The 20597-nt window shown below is 48.8% G+C and overlaps 1 protein-coding gene across 17 annotated transcripts in view; it reads left to right on the top strand.

The window, feature by feature from the left end:
• Positions 1–20597, top strand: part of LOC121306465 (CUGBP Elav-like family member 4) — a 257123-nt gene that overhangs the window by 213794 nt on the left and 22732 nt on the right. For all 17 annotated transcript variants that reach the window (XM_041239102.1, XM_041238388.1, XM_041238701.1 and 14 more), the window contains 3 exons: positions 8230–8373; positions 9164–9308; positions 10735–10884. In XM_041239102.1, the coding sequence (XP_041095036.1) occupies positions 8230–8373; positions 9164–9308; positions 10735–10884 (439 nt within the window). The remainder of the gene's footprint in view (positions 1–8229; positions 8374–9163; positions 9309–10734; positions 10885–20597) is intronic.

Below are 20597 nucleotides of genomic sequence, written 5' to 3'. Positions count from 1 at the left end.
AATACTGAAAATAGAAAAATGTGACATTTCGAAATCTAACATGAAATACTGTACTTCTATTATGGCTTCCGATAGACTTTTGCGATATTATTTTGTAGCTTCTTTGAGGACATGATGCTAAATAAAAGATAAAAATAATGTACAGACACAAGAACACTGTCACCCGCAGTGCACAGACGAGTCCTAGCACAGACACAACGATAGCACAGACACAAGAACACTGTCACCCGCAGTGCACAGACGAGTCCTAGCACAGACCAACAACACTGTCACCCACAGACGAGTCCTAGCACAGACACAAGAACACTGTCACCCGCAGAGAACAGACGAGTCCTATCACAGACACAAGAACACTGTCACCCACAGAGAACAGACGAGTCCTAGCACAGACACAAGAACACTGTCACCCACAGTGCACAGACGAGTCCTTGCACAGACACAAGAACATTGTCACCCACAGTGCACAGACGAGTCCTAGCACAGACACAAGAACACCCGCTGTCACCCACAGTGCACAGACGAGTCCTAGCACAGACACAAGAACACTGTCACCCACAGTGCACAGACGAGTCCTAGCACAGACACAAGAACAGTGTCACCCACAGTGCACAGACGAGTCCTAGCACAGACACAAGAACACTGTCACCCACAGTGCACAGACGAGTCCTAGCACAGACACAAGAACACTGTCACCCACAGTGCACAGACGAGTCCTAGCACAGACACAAGAACACTGTCACCCACAGTGCACAGACGAGTCCTAGCACAGACACAAGAACACTGTCACCCACAGAGCACAGACGAGTCCTAGCACAGACACAAGAACACTGTCACCCACAGTGCACAGACGAGTCCTAGCACAGACACAAGAACACTGTCACCCACAGAGCACAGACGAGTCCTAGCACAGACACAAGAACACTGTCACCCACAGTGCACAGACGAGTCCTAGCACAGACACAAGAACACTGTCACCCACAGTCCTAGCACAGACACAGACGAGTCCTAGCACAGACACAAGAACACTGTCACCCACAGTGCACAGACGAGTCCTAGCACAGACACACCCACAGCACACGAGTCAGCACAGACACAAGAACACTGTCACCCACAGAGCACAGACGAGTCCTAGCACAGACACAAGAACACTGTCACCCACAGTGCACAGACGAGTCCTAGCACAGACACAAGAACACTGTCACCCACAGAGCACAGACGAGTCCTAGCACAGACACAAGAACACTGTCACCCACAGTGCACAGACGAGTCCTAGCACAGAGACAAGAACACTGTCACCCACAGAGAACAGACGAGTCCTAGCACAGACACAAGAACAGTGTCACCCGCAGTGCACAGGCGAGTCCTAGCACAGACAGAAGAACACTGTCACCCACAGAGCACAGGCGAGTCCTAGCACAGACACAAGTACAGTGTCACCCGCAGTGCACAGGCGAGTCCTAGCACAGACACAAGAACAGTGTCACCCGCAGTGCACAGGCGAGTCCTAGCACAGACACAAGAACACTGTCACCCACAGTGCACAGACGAGTCCTAGCACAGACACAAGAACAGTGTCACCCACAGTGCACAGACGAGTCCTAGCACAGACACAAGAACACTGTCACCCGCAGTGCACAGGCGAGTCCTAGCACAGACACAAGAACACTGTCACCCACAGAGCACAGACGAGTCCTAGCACAGACACAAGAACAGTGTCACCCACAGAACAGCACAGACGAGTCCTAGCACAGACACAAGAACACTGTCACCCACAGTGCACAGACGAGTCCTAGCACAGACACAAGAACACTGTCACCCACAGTGCACAGACGAGTCCTAGCACAGACACAAGAACACTGTCACCCACAGTGCACAGACGAGTCCTAGCACAGACACAAGAACACTGTCACCCACAGAGCACAGACGAGTCCTAGCACAGACACAAGAACACTGTCACCCACAGTGCACAGACGAGTCCTAGCACAGACACAAGAACACTGTCACCCACAGTGCACAGACGAGTCCTAGCACAGACACAAGAACAGTGTCACCCACAGTGCACAGACGAGTCCTAGCACAGACACAAGAACACTGTCACCCACAGTGCACAGACGAGTCCTAGCACAGACACAAGAACACTGTCACCCACAGTGCACAGACGAGTCCTAGCACAGACACAAGAACACTGTCACCCACAGAGCACAGACGAGTCCTAGCACAGACACAAGAACACTGTCACCCACAGAGCACAGACGAGTCCTAGCACAGACACAAGAACACTGTCACCCACAGTCCTAGCACAGACGAGTCCTAGCACAGACACAAGAACACTGTCACCCACAGAGCACAGACGAGTCCTAGCACAGACACAAGAACACTGTCACCCACAGTGCACAGACGAGTCCTAGCACAGACACAAGAACACTGTCACCCACAGAGCACAGACAGTGAGTCCTAGCACAGACACAACAGCATTGTTACCCACAGTGCCCAGACGAGTCCTAGCACAGACACAAGAACACTGTCACCCACAGTGCACAGACGAGTCCTAGCACAGACACAAGAACACTGTCACCCACAGAGCACAGACGAGTCCTAGCACAGACACAACAGCATTGTCACCCACAGAGCACAGACGAGTCCTAGCACAGACACAAGAACACTGTCACCCACAGAGCACAGTACTGTCTTTTATTCAAATAGGGTGACCCTCACAGGACTGATTATTTGATCTGCAGGACTGATTAATCCGTTATAATTTTTTTCTAATATTTTAACATTGTTGGTGTATTGCACTGCATTGTATTGGGCCTGATTTTTGTCTTTTGTAACTTAATGTTATAAAACCAAAGATTTTACAGCACAGTTTTTGCATAATCTATTTAAAAAATGTAAGTGACAAGTGATCAGATTGCTTTACGTGGCCAAAGATAACGATGAGTACTTTATTATTTGTTATTTTGTGCAAGTAACTTTTTCTTAAGTATCTGATTTATTTGTTCTACCTTACTGGCATTAAAACTAAAATCTAGGTCTGTAAAACCCACAGTAAAAGGAAAAAAAAGTGCAATGTTCTTTGCATTACCTGTTATGTGGGTTTTATTATAATTTGTTATTATTGGAAAAAGTTATTATAGAAATAATAAGTAATCAGTAATATATTACTTCCCTGAGAAAGTAATCGATTTTATGTAACAGATTACTTTTTAGAGCCAGTAATCCAAGTATATTTACATCTATAAAAAGAAAATAACAACAGCCAAGTTTGACCTTAAATCGACTCTTACATGGAAGTTTGACCTTAAATCGACTCTTACATGCAAGTTTGATTTTGCAGGCTGTACAGTGACTGTCGAGGGTCTGCAGGTATTAATTTCAGTTTGCAGGTCTGGCCCGTGAAATACGGGTCACTTGGTGGTCTGCTCTAAACTCACACCAAGCCTCCCAAAAATTATTCCAAAAATTTCATAGCATTAAAGGCAGACTTTGCACAGAAAGCCCATTGTGTTGTAATTGAATGCTCTCAGCAGATAGATTGGGTGAATTCCAGCATGGGATAACTTCGACCTTCTCCATCCGCCAGCTGCCCCAGAACTCTGCGGGATGGGCTCAGCTATTCATTTATCTGATTATTGGTTTACAGGTCCACTGACAAGCATCTGCCCACATAGGAGAGCAAACGCAATTACTGATTCTTTCTGTGCGTCTCCATCTACTGACCTTCTCCAGGCTTGTACAGCCTGACAAAATAAATGGAATTAGGTGGATCTGGCCTGCTTTTCCAGACAAATTGTTCAGGCTATGAATTTCATTTTTTTACCCTGCCTGTGGTCAAAGAAGAAAAAACAACCCATTAAAGCCTTGTGAAAATAAAGGTTGCAGTGCCACCTAGTGTGTGGGGTGGCTATCTCCTTTTCTTTTGTTTGACCATCTTGGATAAAGTTGTGTCCAATTTAAATTTGCATTATCCCATACAGTTTTAGAAATACCTTCCAAATGATGCCAGTAGAACAAAAGCCCCATCTTTAAGCTTAAATCTGTGTTTTACTTTCTGAATTACTGGGCATTCCAATACTGCAGAAGGCATTACTGGGCATTCCAATACTGCAGAGGGCATTACCGGGCATTCCAATACTGCAGAGGGCATTAACGGGCATTCCAATACTGCAGAGAGCATTACCGGGCATTCCAATACTGCAGAGTGCATTACCGGGCATTCCAATACTGCAGAGAGCATTACCGGGCATTCCAACACTGCAGAGAGCATTACCGGGCATTTCAATACTTCAGAGAGCATTACCGGGCATTCCAATACTGCAGAGCATTACCGGGCATTCCAATACTGCAGAGGGCATTACCGGGCATTCCAATACTGCAGAGGGCATTACCGGGCATTCCAATACTGCAGAGGGCATTACCGGGCATTCCAATACTGCAGAGGGCATTACCGGGCATTCCAATACTGCAGAGAGCATTACCGGGCATTCCAATACTGCAGAGAGCATTACCGGGCATTCCAATACTGCAGAGAGCATTACCGGGCATTCCAATACTGCAGAGGGCATTACCGGGCATTCCAATACTGCAGAGGGCATTACCGGGCATTCCAATACTGCAGAGGGCATTACCGGGCATTCCAATACTGCAGAGGGCATTACCGGGCATTCCAATACTGCAGAGAGCATTACCAGGCATTTCAATACTGCAGAGAGCATTACCGGGCATTCCAATACTGCAGAGGGCATTACCGGGCATTCCAATACTGCAGAGGGCATTACCGGGCATTTCAATACTGCAGAGAGCATTACCAGGCATTTCAATACTGCAGAGAGCATTACCGGGCATTTCAATACTGTAGAGGGCATTACCGGGCATTTCAATACTGCAGAGAGCATTACCGGGCATTTCAATACTGCAGAGAGCATTACCGGGCATTCCAATACTGCAGAGGGCATTACCGGGCATTCCAATACTGCAGAGGGCATTACCGGGCATTCCAATACTGCAGAGGGCATTACCGGGCATTTCAATACTGCAGAGAGCATTACCGGGCATTTCAATACTGCAGAGAGCATTACCGGGCATTTCAATACTGCAGAGGGCATTACCGGGCATTTCAATACTGCAGAGAGCATTACCGGGCATTCCAATACTGCAGAGAGCATTACCAGGCATTTCAATACTGCAGAGAGCATTACCAGGCATTCCAATACTGCAGAGAGCATTACCGGGCATTCCAATACTGCAGAGGGCATTACCGGGCATTCCAATACTGCAGAGGGCATTACCGGGCATTCCAATACTGCAGAGGGCATTACCGGGCATTCCAATACTGCAGAGAGCATTACCGGGCATTCCAATACTGCAGAGAGCATTACCGGGCATTCCAATACTGCAGAGAGCATTACCGGGCATTCCAATACTGCAGAGGGCATTACCGGGCATTCCAATACTGCAGAGAGCATTACCGGGCATTCCAATACTGCAGAGGGCACTGAGACATTGAATGCAATTCAGATATACAGTATGATTTCTTGAAAACTGGAATTGTTACGTTTCCCATTCTTTAATATTAAACCCTATAGGATTCACTTCACAGATTTCTACAAACTACTATCATAGTAACAGCTGTTTTCTAGTAGAAGTTGTATTGATTATAGTGGGATTAGTATGCAATGATTTTATTTAAAAGAAGCATATTGCTTTAAGCATAGCCTAATTCACAACAGATTCTTTATTTGGAAATATTACTCCATGCAGGCCTCAGTTCACAGAGGGTATGAAATGGTTAACGATGTGCAGCAGGTTTTCATCAGTTAAATGGCGAATGGACAGAATCTAAAAGCAATGAAAAAGCAAACTATTAAATCATCGGCTTATTTAATTACATTAACAACCATGCAGTAAATACATACAGTAACAGTGTATGAATCAAAATAAGAAACACTGTGTGGAATAAAACTATGGGAGAAATAAATAAGTAAACCAAAGAAAGTTATGTATACGCCATATGCAATGAGCTAAAGAATATTAACATGATACATGTTGTTTAGCTTGTAGTTAAAATATATCAAGGTGGACACAAATAAAAATAGTTTATAGAATGAATATACCCTAGATGTATAGTATTTGTATGGGTAATTCACAATTACTCAACACTGCTAAAATCAACTTGTATTTCAGCTGGAAATCTTTCTCAATGTTTTGTTTGTGATGTATTCAGTTTCTTTCAATGTGTCTTGTTCGTGTTTCTAAAGTTAGCACTGATGAGTCTCTAATAGTTCAGTTACTCAACACACCGAACCAAAATATAGAGCAGAAGTAAACTCGATCCCCAGCAAGCACAATATAAATGCCCCAGTTGTTGTCTGGCTAGCTCGGCTGATAAGTGACTAACCTGTTTAGCTGGCAAGGATGCAGACGCTCATTAAGGAGCAGAATGAAGTTCTAATTAAAATGTAGGTGGGGGGGGGGGTGATAATGAAAAGGAAGTGTGTGCCTTAAAATATTCAACCAGCAGTGGATTGTAATTAAGAGTGCAATTAACAAGGATCGATTGAGCACAGAAACAAGGGGTCCCAGTGCGGAAAGAGATTTGTCTGCTACCAGGGAATGGGTATCATTTAAGACGTTCTGTTCCTTCTGCTCCTTTGAGCTGCACTCCACCCCACCCCCCCCCCACCCCCCCCCCCCCCCCCCCCCCCCCCCCCTTTGTCTCGCTGGTGATCCTAATTCCAGCTGGTCTGAAACCATGGGGATGGAAGCAGATTGTCAATGTTCTTTGCAGGCGTGGACTTTTTTGGCTTGCTTTTAGAACGTGCGGGCGCTAAGGGGGGCCTGTTAACTGTGTCTTCATTATCTTCCTAGAGCAAAGCCATTTCTTGTTGTTTCTGAGTATCACAAAATGGAGGGAGTAAGAGAGAAAAAGTGTGAAGGGAAAGTGCGAAGGGAAAGTTTGAAAGGGTTCTGAAACAAAAGGAAAGGAGCAACCAGGCTAAAACACAGAAATCACAGCAGCTTGGCTGCTGGAGCTGTTGCTTTAGATCCCTGGTAGTTTCCTAGGCAGTGAGTATGAATTAAAGATCCTAAGGGGTAGACTTGATCAAAAAAATACAGCAGCAACAATGTTCCTGTGTTTTACACTTTCCAGAGGTGTGGTAAAGATGTGTTTAAATGAAGGGATTATAGAAACATCTATGAACCTTTTCATAGCGCTGGGGTGTGCTTGGGGTGTGTCCTCATTCTAAACCTGTCGGGCATCTATCCCTTACACACAAAACAGAATTACAACATTGATGTTGATATTCATTTGATGTTTGTATTTTTTTATATGGGCAGTATTATAACTAACTGCCTTTGATGTTTAATTATACACAATTTCTGTTTTTAGAATCTTTGTCTTACCTTTCACAAACTCAGCATGTGTGTGTCTGTGCTCTGCTTCATACTGTGTTAGACAATAGCAGACACTCACTGGTAGTCAATGAAAGTGACATAAAGTATTTAGTAAGCCCTGAGGCACTCTAACTGCTGCAATTTACCATATTAGCAAAGTTCTGCAACGATTACCAGAAGCACAGGCAAACACAATCGCTGCCAAATGTTTTAATTGCAATGGATCAGAAAAGTTAATATGTGAACATGCCCTTTGGTAAAGATAGACTGCCAGACTGCTTGTACGTAGATCTGCAAATGAGCAGGTCTGTCTGATCAATTGTAATTCAGGGTTTGGTAGGAGTGAGAGCTGATGGTGCTGATTGATCTGATCATGCATAAACTAGACCAAGACATGGCTAATTTACTGATATTTACAAGTGTAAGTTATTTTAAATTCATTATTTGACTGTATATTTTAGGATTATTGTGATAGAACTTCTGGTGTGTGTCTGTGTGTGGGGGTCTGTTTGTGTGTCTGTGTGTCTTTTTGCATGTGCTTGTGTGTGTGTTTTTCTCAATGTTTGTGTGTCTGTCTGTCACCCTACTAAACCAGTTTGGCTCTATGTGTGTATGTCTGTGTGTCTCTGTGTGTGTGTGTGCCTCTGTATGTGTGTGTGTGTCTGTGTCTGTGTATGTGTGTGTGTGTGTGTGTGTGTCTGTGTGTGGGTGTGTCTGTCACCCTGCTCACCTGGCTTGTCTGTCTGTATGTGTGTCTGTCACCCTGCTCACCTGGCTTGTCTGTCTGAATGTATGTCTGTCACCCTGCTCACCTGGCTTGTCTGTCTGTTGCAGGGCGCCTCCTCCAGTCTGGTGGTGAAATTTGCAGACACAGACAAGGAGCGCACTATCAGGAGGATGCAGCAGATGGCAGGACAGATGGGAATGTTCAACCCTATGGCCATCCAGTTCGGGGCTTATGGAGCCTATGCCCAGGCAGTAAGTATAGAGACGAGAGTGACTGGGAAGGGAAGCTTCCCCAAAGCATTGCAAACTAATCCTCCGTGGAAGCATTTTCCTAATATTTAATCCTTTTAATATCATGTGTGTTCTGTTTGATTCCGTTTGATTATTTATTGTTGTTTCTGCTCTGCTGTGTAACAGGGCAGAGGCTGGGCCCAAACCTCGCACACCACAAGCGAGCGTCTTAACCACTATGCAAAAGAGCCGGGCTCATCTGTATTAAGAGTCATAGAGCTCCTCTCATCTCACCTACAGGGGACAGAATCTGTAACGACATCACACAATACTGCCCCTTACACATGCTTACTAACTATTCCAGGAAAAATTGCTTCAGATAAGACTGATTTGCGGCTAAGTTAGGCGGGGAAGCATATTAGTGTTGCACTGTGCACTGAAGCCCATAAGGGAAGCATTGTTCCTCGATGTCTGTGCACACTAAAAAGCCTTAAATAATACTCAAAGCAGAAACAACAATACAGAATCACACAGAGCACACGCAATGGGGTGTAAACAGGTAACAGTAAAATATCTAGATAGATGTCATCGCTGTTTTTAAGATCTCCCTGTACATAAATTACTGGGAGAGGGAGAGAGTAAATATAATAGAAAGGCAGTCAGAGAGAGCGAAGTAGAGAGCAGAGAGAGAAGATGCAGGTATGGGACAGAAGGAGGCATGAAGAGAGATATGGGCAATGCTGAAAGCGGGTAAGACGAGAGTTGTGCTTGTGGGCCCGTCTGTCTTTCTCCCTCGCTCTCTTTCCAGCTGATGCAGCAGCAGGCCGCGCTCATGGCCTCCGTCACTCAGGGCGGGTACCTCAACCCCATGGCTGCCTTCGCCGCCGCTCAGATGCAGCAGATGGCAACGCTGAACGTCAATGGGCTGCCAGGAGGACCCATGACTCCCACCTCAGGTATGGAGCTGTGTGTCTCTCCACCCATCTATCTACAGGCTCCTTTACAGGCCAATGGGGCTGAGATACTACAAGCTGCAATGATCTTGGGTTTGTTCTGCTCAAGCAGACCAAGGGGTGTTGCTCGTCTCGTTACGTCAATGCGTTATTATTTGTCCAGGTCACGCACCCCGTGGAGAACACTTGGGCAAAGCTTCGGTCAAGTTCTTACTACACTGCTCTAATTCTGCCTGCACAGAGCACCAACCCTGGAGCCCTAGTCTTTCTTATCACCCACTAATGCAGAAAACACCGCCCTCGAATTTGGTCCACTTGAGCTTGAAATATGCAGTATCTATCAGTCTATCGGTCTGTCTGTGTTATACAACTTGATCTGTTAGTCTATTTGTATGTATATCTGTTGTCTGCCCAGCAATTTCATCTGTCAGACACCCCTAATAATCTAAGAGGAAGCCACTGACACACACAATAGGGCAGAGAGAATGGTGTGTTTCCAGGGTGCCACTCAGCACAGCTGCTCTCTTCCTGCTCAAGTGCCTTTAGACAGCTGAACACACCTCCTGCCTCCAAAAGCTTCTCATTTACATTTAATGGAGAACACTTTCTTAAGTGACAGTTCACTGAAATATAGACTAACCCTTTCATTAGAATATGGGATACATGAAAACAGCATCCAGCAGTCCTGGGAAATGTTGACCCACAAGGATTTGCACTGCCCTGTTTTAATACACAGGCTGTGCTCTGAAACCATGCAGCACTCACAGACTGATTTGCTCTGTGCTGCTTATACATGCTCCTGAATGTGCCGCCCATGAAGTGCCTGAGAGAGAGCTCCATCAGCCAGAGGAGAGGTAGTGCCAGGGTGGGAGGGAGGAACACAAGGGCACTCCAGACCTGGGTGAAGTGTCTCGGCTGTTGATTGCATTAGCACCAGCCAGCGCCAGTGATCAGGGCTCACAGCCATCCGAGGCAAAGTGTGCAGAAGTCATTTCTCTTCACCTTTCTCTTTGCCTTTCTCTTTCTCCTTCTCTTTGTCTATCATTCTCTTTCTCTTTGTTGAGACGATTTGATCAGGAGCTGCTCTTCAGTTCTAGTTACATGCCACAGCCATATTCAATGCAGGCTTATCAGAATTAAAACAAGCCCAGTATTTGAGGAATTGCAGTAAGAACCACTCAGAATGTTTCAGGCATCATAAAACTAAAGGAATCTTAAATGAAACTAAGAAAATGAGATTGGGAGCTCCAGGTTCTTTAAGTGCACTGACATTGCAGGTATAAGTTCTTTGTGATGTGTTTGCCTGTTGAAGGAATACAGGACAGGTTTCCTGGTGTTCAAGAATTTCCAGTGGGCGCCTTCTACTGGCTGTCCTGTGTAATGAGCGCCTCTCACTCCCTGACAGTGCCTCCTCTCTCTCCTCCACCAGGGGGCAGCACACCTCCTGGGATTACCGCACCCGCCGTTCCCAGCATTCCCTCTGCCATCGGAGTCAACGGCTTCACTGGCCTCCCACCACAAGCCAATGGGCAGCCCACTGCTGAGGCCGTGTTCGCCAACGGCATCCACCCCTATCCAGGTAAGAGGGGGGCAGCGGGCAGCGGGGGTCAACACCCTCACTACTGGCACAAAAACTGCACCCTTTCATCTTAGCATCTGTGGCATGTTGCTGCGTGTGTGTGAGATTTGCACTTTCATTAAATTGTTCTGTGATGCTACAGTCTGTGCATGGAAAAGCAACCATACTGTTTATGTATTAATAATAATACGAGATGACTTGCATAAATATTTCTTTTTAAGAAAATATTTTTTTGTGGGTTCTTTTTTTTATTTTCTATTTTTTACTTATTTTAAAGAATTAAATAATCAAATTGGCTTATAATAAATGTAAAAGAAATGTGAGTCGCATCAGATCTACAGCTTAACCCCAGTCCGCTAAATTCACCTCTCAGTCATGTTGATGGATGCGCTGAAGCATGCACACTCACATTGTTTGCTGATGTTTGATTACATGCAATCGGAGCTGCCATTTGTGCTCAGCATGGCTTTAAAAAGCACAAGCTGTCGGCTGATTCAGCACTGCATGGGGAATAACCTCCGATCAGAAACCAAGCCCACTGGCTGACACAGTCCTCTTACTGTTGGGTTTTTAAATGAGGGGATGCACATGAGAGGTGAGGAACACTGGCGCTTAGAGGGAGTGTAATTGGGAGCCGACGACCCCACACACCGCAAGCGAGCATCTTAACCACCATGCAAAAGAGCCAGGCTTGTGTGCAGTCTGGGTTTAGAGCTTTAACCTCATCTCATCTGACAGACAGGGGACAGAGTCTGTATCGACAGATCATCACACAACACCTCCCCTTACACCAGCACACCTTAATGCTGACCTGCGCTTAGTATAACTCTATATGTTTACTTCTAAAACTTTGCCAAAACCTTTTCCTTGATGTAAAAAAAATATAGGTCAGCCTTAGTGATTACATTGTAGTAAGTGTACAGTGTAAGCCAGTTTATTTCATATTCACTATATCTTTAGTGGCATTCCCATACAGTTTAGTAAAAATAGTCTTATCCAGAGATACTTTATAAAATAGTGACGCAGCGTTTGACCGTACCTCTCTGGGTTTCAGAGTGTTTAACTTTGCTTTGTCATGCTTTTTACTTTCATGAGGGCCATTTAACGTGTTTAAACAGAAAATAAGACATCCCGATAAACCACATTGAAAATCCCCACAGTAAAGTGTACATACAGATAAGCTACTTGGTTGTTAAATTGCAGTGTAACTGTACTAATATGAGTACCCATTTACTGCATCTTTACTACAGTCACAGTATATCAGCTGTGCTTTGTAATTGCTGTGCTGCATTTTGAGCCGCTACAGTAACATTACAGCAGCAGGTACAGTAGGGTTGTTCTCATACAGTACTGGCCGCCCCAGGGAGCCTGGGCAGGTTTGAGTGGGGTGTCACTTGCATGCTACAGTTTCATACACTCACCTCACCTCTAATTCGCTCTGCACTTGTTTGGTTTGCATCCCGAACCCGGCCTGTTGCTTCTATTTGGCTCCTATTGGACAGCTGACTGTCAGTCTGGCTGGGATTGTGCTGATTGGTTGATCACAATGTGACCATTTGGCTGTTTTTGGAATTTCTCGCCAAGTAAAGTTGAATTTTCAACTGCACTTAAGAATATCGGCAAACCGGAGAGAGGTTTATATGGGTTTTTGCCGGCTGTATTCACAGAACAATAAGGACTATTTTACTGAGGAGGGTCAGCAGTTCAATCAGCTGTCTCTTTAACTTTAATCAACATCTCTGTGATTTCTATTGTTTGTAAGGTTGTGTTGCAAGTTGATATTTGTGGTCACTATTGTTACTTTCAATCATATTTTAACAATACCACCTTAAAAGATTAATGTTTCAACATAAAGTGTCAAATGAATAAATGTACTGGAGGAGTGATGGGCTGTTTATCATCTGAGGAGCATGCAAGAGCTGGCAAACACTTCTCTCAGAGATGGTGATATAAATATAGATATAGAGCTGCATTAATATTTAGTTGTTTACTGTAGAATACTCCCCCATTAACCGTGTGTTTGCTTCATTCATTATTTAGGGGTTTTTTTTGTGTGTGTGTGTAAGCGGTATCATTTCCATCATGGTCACTGAAATCCAATTTTTCAATCCCACTGCCTTCCACACTGCAGCCCAGCACTAACCACTGAGCTACTCAAACACACTGCCTTCCACATTGCAGTCCAGCACTCTAACCACTGAGCTACCCAAACACACTACAGCCCTGCACTCTAACCATTGAGCTACTCAAACCCACTGCCTTCCACACTGCAGCCCAGCTCTCTAACCACTGAGCTACACGATCCCACTACCTTTCACGCTGCAGCCCTGCACTCTACGCACTGAGCTACTCAAACCCACTGCCTTCCACACTGCAGCCCAGCTCTCTAACCACTGAGCTACTCAAACCCACTGCCTTCCACACTGCAGCCCAGCACTCTAACCACTGAGCTACTCAAACCCACTGCCTTCCACACTGCAGCCCAGCACTCTAACCACTGAGCTACTCAAACCCACTGCCTTCCACACTGCAGCCCAGCACTCTAACCACTGAGCTACTCAAACCCACTGCCTTCCACACTGCAGCCCAGCACTCTAACCACTGAGCTACTCAAACCCACTGCCTTCCACACTGCAGCCCAGCACTCTAACCACTGAGCTACTCAAACCCACTGCCTTCCACACTGCAGCCCTGCACTCTAACCACTGAGCTCAAACCCACTCAAACCCACTGCCTTCCACACTGCAGCCCCTGCTTTCTCTAACCACTGAGCTACTCAAACCCACTGCCTTCCACACTGCAGCCCAGCACTCTAACCACTGAGCTACTCAAACCCACTGCCTTCCACACTGCATCCCTGCACTCTAACCACTGAGCTACTCAAACCCACTGCCTTCCACACTGCAGCCCTGCACTCTAACCACTGAGCTACTCAATCCCACTGCCTTCCACACTGCAGCCCAGCACTCTAACCACTGAGCTACTCAAACCCACTACCTTCCACACTGCAGCCCAGCACTCTAACCACTGAGCTACTCAAACCCACTGCCTTCCACACTGCAGCCCAGCACTCTAACCACTGAGCTACTCAAACCCACTGCCTTCCACACTGCAGCCCTGCACTCTAACCACTGAGCTACTCAAACCCACTGCCTTCCACACTGCAGCCCTGCACTCTAACCACTGAGCTACTCAAACCCACTGCCTTCCACACTGCAGCCCAGCACTCTAACCACTGAGCTACTCTAAACCCACTGCCTTCCACACTGCATCCCTGCACTCTAACCACTGAGCTACTCAAACCCACTACCTTCCACACTGCAGCCCAGCACTCTAACCACTGAGCTACTCAAACCCACTGCCTTCCACACTGCAGCCCTGCACTCTAACCACTGAGCTACTCAAACCCACTGCCTTCCACACTGCAGCCCAGCAGCACTAACCACTGAGCTACTCAAACCCACTGCCTTCCACACTGCAGCCCAGAAGTGCTCTAACCACTGAGCTACTCAAACCCACTACCTTCCACACTGCAGCCCAGCACTCTAACCACTGAGCTACTCAAACCCACTGCCTTCCACACTGCAGCCCAGCACTCTAACCACTGAGCTACTCAAACCCACTGCCTTCCACACTGCAGCCCAGCACTCTAACCACTGAGCTACTCAAACACACTGCCTTCCACACTGCAGCCCAGCACTCTAACCACTGAGCTACTCAAACCCACTGCCTTCCACACTGCAGCCCTGCACTCTAACCACTGAGCTACTCAAACCCACTGCCTTCCACACTGCAGCCCAGCACTCTAACCACTGAGCTACTCAAACCCACTGCCTTCCACACTGCAGCCCTGCACTCTAACCACTGAGCTACTCAAACCCACTGCCTTCCACACTGCAGCCCTGCACTCTAACCACTGAGCTACTCAAACCCACTGCCTTCCACACTGCAGCCCAGCACTCTAACCACTGAGCTACTCAAACCCACTGCCTTCCACACTGCAGCCCAGCACTCTAACCACTGAGCTACTCAAACCCACTGCCTTCCACACTGCAGCCCAGCACCCTAACCACTGAGCTACTCAAACCCACTGCCTTCCACACTGCAGTCCAGCACTCTAACCACTGAGCTACTCAAACCCACTGCCTTCCACACTGCAGCCCAGCACCCTAACCACTGAGCTACTCAAAACCCACTGCCTTCCACACTGCAGCCCAGCTCTCTCTAACCACTGAGCTACTCAAACCCACTGCCTTCCACACTGCAGCCCAGCACTTTCTCTAACCACTGAGCTACTCAAACCCACTGCCATCCACACTGCAGCCCTGCACTCTAACCTCTGAGCTACTCAAACCCACTGCCTTCCACACTGCAGCCCAGCACTCTAACCACTGAGCTACTCAAACCCACTGCCTTCCACACTGCAGCCCAGCACTCTAACCACTGAGCTACTCAAACCCACTGCCTTCCACACTGCAGCCCTGCACTCTAACCACTGAGCTACTCAAACCCACTGCCTTCCACACTGCAGCCCAGCACTCTAACCACTGAGCTACTCAAACCCACTGCCTTCCACACTGCAGCCCAGCACTCTAACCACTGAGCTACTCAAACCCACTGCCTTCCACACTGCAGCCCTGCACTCTAACCACTGAGCTACTCAAACCCACTGCCTTCCACACTGCAGCCCTGCACTCTAACCACTGAGCTACTCAAACCCACTGCCTTCCACACTGCAGCCCAGCACTCTAACCACTGAGCTACTCAAACCCACTGCCTTCCACACTGCAGCCCAGCACTGTAACCACTGAGCTACTCAAACCCACTGCCTTCCACACTGCAGCCCTGCACTCTAACCACTGAGCTACTCAAACCCACTGCCTTCCACACTGCAGCCCAGCACTCTAACCACTGAGCTACTCAAACCCACTGCCTTCCACACTGCAGCCCAGCACTCTAACCACTGAGCTACTCAAACACACTGCCTTCCACACTGCAGCCCAGCACTCTAACCACTGAGCTACTCAAACCCACTGCCTTCCACACTGCAGCCCAGCACTCTAACCACTGAGCTACTCAAACCCACTACCTTCCACACTGCAGCCCAGCACTCTAACCACTGAGCTACTCAAACCCACTGCCTTCCACACTGCAGCCCAGCACTCTAACCACTGAGCTACTCAAACCCCACTGCCTTCCACACTGCAGCCCAGCACTCTAACCACTGAGCTACTCAAACCCACTGCCGTCCACACTGCAGCCCTGCACTCTAACCACTGAGCTACTCAAACCCACTGCCTTCCACACTGCAGCCCAGCACTCTAACCACTGAGCTACTCAAACCCACTGCCTTCCACACTGCAGCCCAGCACTCTAACCACTGAGCTACTCAAACCCACTGCCTTCCACACTGCAGCCCAGCACTCTAACCACTGAGCTACTCAAACCCACTGCCTTCCACACTGCAGCCCAGCACTCTAACCACTGAGCTACTCAAACCCACTGCCTTCCACACTGCAGCCCAGCACTCTAACCACTGAGCTACTGAAACCTACTACTTTCCACACTGCAGCCCAGCACTCTAACCACTGAGCTACTCAAACCCACTGCCTTCCACACTGCAGCCCAGCACTCTAACCACTGAGCTACTCAAACCCACTGCCTTCCACACTGCAGCCCTGCACTCTAACCACTGAGCTACTCAAACCCACTGCCTTCCACACTGCAGCCCAGCACTCTAACCACTGAGCTACTCAAAACCACTGCCTTCCACACTGCAGCCCAGCACTCTAACCACTGAGCTACTCAAACCCACTGCCTTCCACACTGCAGCCCAGCACTCTAACCACTGAGCTACTCAAACCCACTGCCTTCCACACTGCAGCCCAGCACTCTAACCACTGAGCTACTCAAACCACTGAGCCCTGCACTCTAACCATTGAGCTACTCAAACCCACTGCCTTCCACACTGCAGCCCAGCTCTCTAACCACTGAGCTACACAAACCCACTACCTTCCACACTGCAGCCCTGCACTCTACCCACTGAGCTACTCAAACCCACTGCCTTCCACACTGCAGCCCAGCACTCTAACCACTGAGCTACTCAAACCCACTGCCTTCCACACTGCAGTCCAGCACTCTAACCACTGAGCTACTCAAACCCACTGCCTTCCACACTGCAGCCCAGCACTCTAACCACTGAGCTACTCAAACCCACTGCCTTCCACACTGCAGCCCAGCACTCTAACCACTGAGCTACTCAAACACACTGCCTTCCACACTGCAGCCCAGCACTCTAACCACTGAGCTACTCAAACCCACTGCCTTCCACACTGCAGCCCTGCACTCTAACCACTGAGCTACTCAAACCCACTGCCTTCCACACTGCAGCCCTGCACTCTAACCACTGAGCTACTCAAACCCACTGCCTTCCACACTGCAGCCCAGCACTCTAACCACTGAGCTACTCAAACCCACTGCCTTCCACACTGCAGCCCAGCACTCTAACCACTGAGCTACTCAAACCCACTGCCTTCCACACTGCAGCCCAGCACTCTAACCACTGAGCTACTCAAACCCACTGCCTTCCACACTGCAGCCCAGCACTCTAACCACTGAGCTACTCAAACCCACTGCCTTCCACACTGCAGCCCAGCACTCTAACCACTGAGCTACTCAAACCCACTGCCTTCCACACTGCAGCCCAGCACTCTAACCACTGAGCTACTCAAACCCACTGCCTTCCACACTGCAGCCCAGCACTCTAACCACTGAGCTACTCAAACCCACTGCCTTCCACACTGCAGCCCAGCACTCTAACCACTGAGCTTATGAGTTTGGGTGCGGTAGGTTTGACGTCGTTACGTGGAGATTGGAGACTTCATGAGTTTGGGTCTGCCTTCCACACTGCATCCCTGCACTCTAACCACTGAGCTACTCAATCCAACTACATTCCACACTGCAGCCCAGCACTAACCACTGAGCTACTCAATCCCACTGCCTTCCACACTGCAGCCCAGCACTCTAACCACTGAGCTACTCAAACCCACTGCCTTCCACACTGCAGTCCAGCACTCTAACCACTGAGCTACTCAAACCCACTGCCTTCCACACTGCAGCCCAGCACTCTAACCACTGAGCTACTCAAACCCACTGCCTTCCACACTGCAGCCCAGCACTCTAACCACTGAGCTACTCAAACCCACTGCCTTCCACACTGCAGCCCAGCACTCTAACCACTGAGCTACTCAAACCCACTGCCTTCCACACTGCAGCCCAGCACTCTAACCACTGAGCTACTCAAACCCACTGCCTTCCACACTGCAGCCCTGCACTCTAACCACTGAGCTACTCAAACCCACTGCCTTCCACACTGCAGCCCAGCACTCTAACCACTGAGCTACTCAAACACACTGCCTTCCACACTGCAGCCCAGCACTCTAACCACTGAGCTACTCAAACCCACTGCCTTCCACACTGCAGCCCAGCACTCTAACCACTGAGCTACTCAAACCCACTGCCTTCCACACTGCAGCCCTGCACTCTAACCACTGAGCTACTCAAACCCACTGCCTTCCACACTGCAGCCCAGCACTCTAACCACTGAGCTACTCAAACCCACTGCCTTCCACACTGCAGCCCTGCACTCTAACCACTGAGCTACTCAAACCCACTGCCTTCCACACTGCAGCCCAGCGCTTTCTCTAACCACTGAGCTACTCAAACCCACTGCCTTCCACACTGCAGCCCAGCACTCTAACCACTGAGCTACTCAAACCCACTGCCTTCCACACTGCAGCCCTGCACTCTAACCACTGAGCTACTCAAACCCACTGCCTTCCACACTGCAGCCCAGCACTCTAACCACTGAGCTACTCAAACCCACTGCCATCCACACTGCAACCCTGCACTCTAACCACTGAGCTACTCAAACCCACTGCCTTCCACACTGCAGCCCTGCACTCTAACCACTGAGCTACTCAAACCCACTGCCTTCCACACTGCAGCCCAGCACTCTAACCACTGAGCTACTCAAACCCACTGCCTTCCACACTGCAGCCCAGCACTCTAACCACTGAGCTACTCAAACCCATACCTTCCACACTGCAGCCCAGCACTCTAACCACTGAGCTACTCAAACCCACTGCCTTCCACACTGCAGCCCAGCACTCTAACCACTGAGCTACTCAAACCCACTGCCTTCCACACTGCAGCCCAGCACTCTAACCACTGAGCTACTCAAACCCACTGCCTTCCACACTGCAGCCCAGCACTCTAACCACTGAGCTACTCAAACCCACTGCCTTCCACACTGCAGCCCTGCACTCTAACCACTGAGCTACTCAAACCCACTGCCTTCCACACTGCAGCCCTGCACTCTAACCACTGAGCTACTCAAACCCATTGCCTTCCACACTGCATCCCTGCACTCTAACCACTGAGCTACTCAATCCAACTACATTCCACACTGCAGCCCAGCACTAACCACTGAGCTACTCAATCCCACTGCCTTCCACACTGCAGCCCAGCACTCTAACCACTGAGCTACTCAAACCCACTGCCTTCCACACTGCAGTCCAGCACTCTAACCACTGAGCTACTCAACCCCACTGCCTTCCACACTGCAGTCCAGCACTCTAACCACTGAGCTACCCAAACCCACTACAGCCCTGCACTCTAACCATTGAGCTACTCAAACCCACTGCCTTCCACACTGCAGCCCAGCTCTCTAACCACTGAGCTACACAATCCCACTACCTTTCACGCTGCAGCCCTGCACTCTACGCACTGAGCTACTCAAACCCACTGCCTTCCACACTGCAGCCCAGCACTCTAACCACTGAGCTACTCAAACCCACTGCCTTCCACACTGCAACCCAGCACTCTAACCACTGAGCTACTCAACCCACTACCTTCCACACTGCAGCCCAGCACTCTAACCACTGAGCTACTCAAACCCACTGCCTTCCACACTGCAGCCCTGCACTCTAACCACTGAGCTACTCAAACCCACTGCCTTCCACACTGCAGCCCAGCACTCTAACCACTGAGCTACTCAAACCCACTACCTTCCACACTGCAGCCCAGCACTCTAACCACTGAGCTACTCAAACCCACTGCCTTCCACACTGCAGCCCAGCACTCTAACCACTGAGCTACTCAAACCCACTGCCTTCCACACTGCAGCCCAGCACTCTAACCACTGAGCTACTCAAACCCACTGCCTTCCACACTGCAGCCCTGCACTCTAACCACTGAGCTACTCAAACCCACTGCCTTCCACACTGCAGCCCAGCACTCTAACCACTGAGCTACTCAAACCCACTGCCTTCCACACTGCAGCCCAGCACTCTAACCACTGAGCTACTCAAACCCACTGCCTTCCACACTGCAGCCCAGCACTCTAACCACTGAGCTACTCAAACCCACTGCCTTCCACACTGCAGCCCAGCACTCTAACCACTGAGCTACTCAAACCCACTGCCTTCCACACTGCAGCCCAGCACTCTAACCACTGAGCTGCTCAAACCCACTGCCTTCCACACTGCAGCCCAGCACTCTAACCACTGAGCTACTCAAACCCACTGCCTTCCACACTGCAGCCCAGCACTCTAACCACTGAGCTACTCAAACCCACTGCCTTCCACACTGCAGCCCAGCACTCTAACCACTGAGCTACTCAAACCCACTGCCTTCCACACTGCAGCCCAGCA

This window comes from Polyodon spathula, chromosome 1 (assembly GCF_017654505.1).
Source record: "Polyodon spathula isolate WHYD16114869_AA chromosome 1, ASM1765450v1, whole genome shotgun sequence".
Classification (NCBI taxonomy): Eukaryota; Metazoa; Chordata; class Actinopteri; order Acipenseriformes; family Polyodontidae; genus Polyodon; species Polyodon spathula.
This window is presented reverse-complemented; position numbering and strand designations above follow the sequence as displayed.